Source organism: Ursus arctos, unplaced genomic scaffold, assembly GCF_023065955.2.
Source record: "Ursus arctos isolate Adak ecotype North America unplaced genomic scaffold, UrsArc2.0 scaffold_22, whole genome shotgun sequence".
NCBI classification, from domain to species: Eukaryota; Metazoa; Chordata; class Mammalia; order Carnivora; family Ursidae; genus Ursus; species Ursus arctos.
The window spans coordinates 57,298,425-57,304,424 of record NW_026622897.1 but is presented as its reverse complement, the minus strand read 5'-3'; the positions used below and the strand labels follow the sequence as shown (position 1 = coordinate 57,304,424).

Below are 6,000 nucleotides of genomic sequence, written 5' to 3'. Positions count from 1 at the left end.
TGAATCCTGTAAGGATACCTCCTTGAGTGGTCTTCTAGTACTATTGAAAATCTATGTGGCTTAGGCAGAGCAAGGCATTGTGTGTAAATCACTACAGGAGTCATAAAACAAACAAGCCAGCAAACAAACAAAACAGGCTAATGTTAAGATCAGTAGCCCTAGCCAAGGAAATTTTGGAAGAAAATTATAGAATGAAAGATGTAAACTAGAACCATTTGTGTGTGTGTGTGCGTGCTGTTCCTAATAGTGTCTTTAGAAGAAGATTATCCATATTTAGAAATGATGTCAATAGGTCTGCATCTGAAAGGCAGAAGGAAATGTCCTTGTGGTTGTAAAGTAGATAATTTACTTAACTCACCATGCTCAGTAATGCAATGAAGAAAGACAGAGCAAAAATGTGGAGGTGAATAGAAGAGTGTTTAGCACTGAAGGTTCATTTGTTTTGTTTTGTTTTCCAGACTGAGATGCTGATCTCATCATTGCCCTCCCCACTGCAGCGCGATCCTGAAATTGGATTGTAGTTTAACAGTGAGCTCCATGGCAACCTTAAACTCCAGTAGTACCCTGTCCTCCACGTTCTATCTCACAGGTATCCCTGGCTATGAGGAATTTCACCACTGGATATCCATTCCATTCTGTGTCCTCTACCTTGTTGGAATAACGGGTAACTGCACCATCCTGCATATTGTCCGGACAGACCCCAGGCTCCACGAGCCCATGTACTACTTCCTGGCCATGCTCTCCCTCTCTGACATGGGCATGTCCATGCCCACAATGATATCACTCTTCAGGGTGCTGTGGTCCATTTCCAGGGAAATCCAGTTCAATATCTGTGTGGTCCAAATGTTTTTTATTCACACTTTCTCCTTCACAGAATCAACTGTGCTCTTGGCCATGGCTTTTGACCGCTATGTGGCTATCTGCCATCCTCTACGATATGCTACCATTCTCACCCCAAGACTTATCACTAAAATTGGAATTGCAGCCCTGCTTAGGAGTGCCTTTGCCATGATTCCACTTCTGGTCCGGCTGGCCTTCTTTCCTTTCTGCCACTCCCACATCCTTTCTCATTCCTATTGTCTGCACCAGGACATGATTCGCCTTGCCTGTGCTGACACCATGTTTAATGTTATATATGGATTGGTTCTGATCACTGTGCTGTGGGGCATGGACTCTCTGGGTATTTTTGTGTCTTATATGTGCATCCTTCACTCAATATTAAGAATTGCATCACGTGAGGGGAGGCTTAAGGCTCTCAACACATGTGCATCCCACATCTGTGCTGTACTCATCCTTTATGTGCCTATGATAGGGCTTTCTATTGTCCATCGTTTTGCCAAACACTCCTCCCCACTCATCCATGTCTTCATGGCTCACGTCTACTTGTTGGTTCCACCTGTGCTCAATCCCATCATCTATAGTGTGAAGACCAAGCAGATCCGCCAAGGAGTCCTCCACCTGCTTTTCCCCACAAAAATCAGTTCTTCTATGATGTAGGCATGTCCTCAAGGCAATGATGACATCAACTAAATGGTTTAAACACATACTGATTTGTCTACTCTAGGTTTGATAGCGTCAGAGTTGCCAACAAAAGAGTAAAGAACAGAAATAGAGGCAACGGAGCATCACAAGAAGGTCCTAAAGGAGAGAGTGGGACAATACAGTTTGACTTAACGTGTGCTATGTAAATTCCCTCTAAATATGAATATGTTGGAGCAGAGTGTGTTAGGAATCATTTCCATCTATTCCCTTCCATTTCCAAGGTCCTTTGTCCATTAATTTTTCATGCAATATATTAAACCCATGTGTCTTTGCTTCCTGATACTCTGTATTTACCATGGAATTTAATATTATATTTCTTGTTATATCAATGTCTTTGTATATCTACTTTTTCTTTCTTTCTTAATCATGGGAGAAATCTTATCTTGACATAAGAGCATATTAGGGCTTGAAGCAGAAGTTATCGATCCTCATGGTACATCTGCCTTATCTTTTAAAAGTTCATACACATGTTCTGCCCTTTCTGAGGATATTTAGTTTCCTTAGGAATAGAAAGGGCCAGGGCTGGTGAGTACAGGAACACGGTCAGGTAATGACATTTCATAGCTAATTTTTAAAAGATAAAAGTCAAGTAGATTTCCCTAGTTCTGGCTTTCTTTAGTCTTACCTGGGGGAATAAATGTCTTTGGCTTTATTTAGAATCCTTAATAGTTCCATTTCCATAGATCTATTTCCCTTACCAAACTGTTCGTGCCTGAGCTGGCACAGCAAGCGATTTTTTATTTCCATGATGATTTAGCACAGAATCCCACGTTCTTTTTACAATACATAGAGAAGAATAAGAGAAAGAGATGATGGTAACCGCTATTGGCTTACCCAAGTATCAGTTAAAATTCATGGGCAACTCCTATAATGTTCTTTCCTTTGATCATTCCTGTTACTGTATATAATCCCAATACCAAGACAACAGCTTCTAGTCATCAAGTATTAACTGTTCATGTGTATAGATACACCACCTTAATTAGGAGAGGAGTATATAAAATGGTCATTCCTAGCCATGGTTTTTGGTGGCGATTATACATGAAAAGATCAATGAAATATACACATTGTTAATTAAAATGAGTCTATGTATATATGTGTACTTGAGGAAAAAACAACAATTGACTGATTAAATGTTGATGAGCCAGACCAGTGAGACAATTCATCGCAATCGTTACAGAATACCAGTAAGATAATAATATTCCTTTAGTGAAGATAAATAATTATGATGCTGCTCAGTGGTTAGAGATGTAAAAGAATGCAGTTTATCTTCATATGTATTTTTTATTTTCAGGTTAATTATATTTGTACCTTCAGGTACTCCTTAACCCTGAAGTCACATGCCCTCTTAGTGCAAAGTGATTTAGTAAGTCACCTATTTCATTTTATTAATTTTATTTTTAAAGGATTTATTTATTATATACTTACTTGAGAGAGAAAGAGGGAGAACATATGTACAAGTGAGGGGTGGGGCAGAGAGAGAGGGAGAGAATTTCAAGCAGGCTCCTCACCAAGCGTGCAGCAGAGGCGAGGCTGGATGTCATGACCCCGAAATTGTGACTTGAGCTGAACACAAGAGTCCCACACTTAACTGACAGACACTCAGGCACCCAGTAGGTCACCTATTTTAATTCACCAATCTGAAATTATCATGAAATTCTTCTATTGACACCCATGAACTACCACATCCATCAGTCAGAAAACACTGGCTAATATAGAACTATGCTGCATTTTCCACTGAGGAACATTCAAAGCAGGGTTCAATAAAGTGATATTCATTTAGAATGTTCCTACATGCCAAATACAGTCTCAGCCTCACCTTTGCTGTTGATCTCACAGAGTCATGTCTAATCACAAATGTCCTATTGTTCCAAGAGAAAAATCATGTATGCAACCTTTTTCCCTATGGCCTTTACTATGTCATTCGTTCCTTGTTTAGATTATGACATTGATTTTTTTGTCTACTTTGTGGTTTATGTCTCAAATAATTTGTGGCCATATATTTATTTCTTGATTTTTCAATACATATTTTGTAGATCACATGTATGCTGGGTTTCTTGTTAGTATGGACACTTAGTGAAAGATAGATGTTCCCTGTCTTAATGAAAGAGATACATACTTCACAGTAAAAAAAGAAAAGAAGGAAAAAGAAAAAAAGTATTTCCCGAGTAAGATAAGGACATTGAGATCCAGAACTCAGGAGTTCTGGAATGATAAAAAGGATGAAAATGACAAATGAGAAACTAAAAATAACAACGGCAGAAAATGTCCATTGGGTTTCTAGAGTGTCTAGACAGAGTGTCCAGGTCTGGCTTTAGATTGTTTACAGGCACATGTGAGGTCATGAGTTAAATTTGCAAGCTCTGACTTTACCATACAACCATTTAGAATTACTATGAATTTCCTATTCATGTCCAGAAATCTTTGTAAGTATAATGTTGTAGAAATCTGTTTCTTTGTTGGTTTTCCTTCAATAGATACAGGAAAGTCATAGAAATCAGTTAACATGAGGTGAGAAATACATAAGACCCTAAAGCCTTCTTATTCTCCTTCTCTCCTTAATCTCCTTGTTCGTCTTGCTGCGATATGCTGCAAATGCAACCAACCTGAGGCAGTTATTTCTTGTTCTTATCATTATTTTAATGACTCCTTGGAGGCAAAAACTATTCAAAGTGAGTGCTATTCAAATAACAAGTACCTTCCCTCTACCAAAACTTCTCAGCAGCACACTCCCCAACAGACACTGAGTCAACAGCCTCCTTTTACTTACGTTTAGTTACATAATTTCATACATCAGGAGAATGCAAATTAGCAAATAAAAATATGAGATAAAGAGTAGTACCTGGCATGCCGTAATACAAGTTCATGTCAGATTTTCAGTCTGTTCTTTATTTTCTGGCCTGGATTTCTAGGCTTTATGTGTGTGCCTATCAGTAGATGTCAAAGAAGATGAGGCAGTGCATGGTAAAATAGGATAATATACTTCTAAAGTAATATCTAAAGATAAAACTCTCACAAGTGAAAGCTGAGAAAATTATATAATTTCAAAGATAGCTATAAAAAGTCATGGGAGAGACAGTCATGGAAGATATCATCAGAAGGTACATTGAAGACCGCATGGGGCCAGGTGATAGCACGGCCTCTGCTGGACGCCTTGTCATTTGCATTCTACATCTTCCAGCTAATCCACTGGTTTCCATGAATATTGGGGCTTTCTGACAACATAGATGATTGAGAACTCATCCTTTATTGGTATGACTATTTATTATCTCTTTGTGGAGTTACTTTAGGGAAATGAAAAGTCATAAGATATTGTTATCATCTTCAAAAACTTCCAGAAGAGTGAGAGACAAATATGTACGTGAAGACTGTGGATATATGACTATTTCTCAGAGATATATGTTTTCTTTGCTCAAGTTAGAAGTTGATTTCATAAGGATTATTCCAGAAATATAAAAGTGACCCTGCAGTACTCTCTGCTATAATTTCAGGAGATTACCTAGAATACGTGTGCGTATCTCCTGGGTTTTAACACAGTATACAACAGGGTTGAGAACAGGAGGAATCAGTAGGTATACGTAACCCATGATAATATGCACCATGGGTGGAACATGTTTCCCAAAGCGATGGATAATGGATACCCCCAGCATAGGGACATAGACCAGCAACACAGCACAAATGTGGGAGACACAAGTGTTAAGGGCCTTGAATTGTTCTTCCCGAGAGGCAATGCCTAGCACAGTGATCAGAATCTTCAAATAAGATAGGAGAATGAGTACAGAGTCCACTCCAAAGGTGATGAGAATGATGATGAGGCCATAGATGCTATTTATTCGGTGGTCAGAACAGGAGAGCTTAATGATATCTGGATGTAGGCAGTAGGAGTGGGAGAGCACATTAGCCTTACAAAACCTGAGTCGCTTAATGAGAAAGGGTCCTGGGAAGATGACAGCCACAGCCCGTAGCGGAAGCCCCACACCTATCTTGGCGATGGTGGAATCGGTCAAAATAGTAGTGTACCTGAGTGGGTTGGAGATGGCCACGTAGCGGTCAAAAGCCATGGTGAGGAGGATGCCGGACTCCATTAAGGAAAACACATGAATGAAGAACATCTGAATGAGGCAGGCATCAAAGTCTATTTCACGAACATTAAACCAGAAAAGCTTGAGCAGCGTGGGCAGTGTGGCAGCACAGAGTCCCAGGTCAGTAGCAGCCAGCATGGAGAGAAAAAGGTACATGGGTGCATGAAGTGACCGTTCCACCCGAATAACCACTAAGATGGTGATGTTCCCCATTAGAGCGATCAGGTAGAGGGCACAAAACAAAATGGAAATAACTGGATGAGACTCTTCCAGACCAGGGAAACCACTCAGTAGAAAAGGTCTGTAGGTACTACCATTGAAAAAGACCATGCTGTGTCATTTGGAGTAATCAATAGTCTAGAGTAAAACAGTCTGGATT

The 6,000-nt window shown here is 39.6% G+C and overlaps 2 protein-coding genes across 2 annotated transcripts; one reads left to right on the top strand and one right to left on the bottom strand.

The window, feature by feature from the left end:
* The first annotated feature begins 537 nt into the window (after nucleotides 1-537).
* LOC113269483 (olfactory receptor 51G2-like) lies at nucleotides 538-1,497 on the top strand. The gene has a single exon (XM_026518362.4). The coding sequence runs from the start codon at nucleotides 538-540 to the stop codon at nucleotides 1,495-1,497; it is 960 nt and encodes a 319-aa protein (XP_026374147.3).
* A 3,521-nt stretch (nucleotides 1,498-5,018) lies between these two features.
* On the bottom strand, nucleotides 5,019-5,951 carry LOC113269484 (olfactory receptor 51G2-like). The gene has a single exon (XM_026518363.3). It carries the CDS (start codon nucleotides 5,949-5,951, stop codon nucleotides 5,019-5,021), a length of 933 nt encoding a protein of 310 aa, XP_026374148.1.
* Between the last annotated feature and the right edge of the window lie 49 nt (nucleotides 5,952-6,000).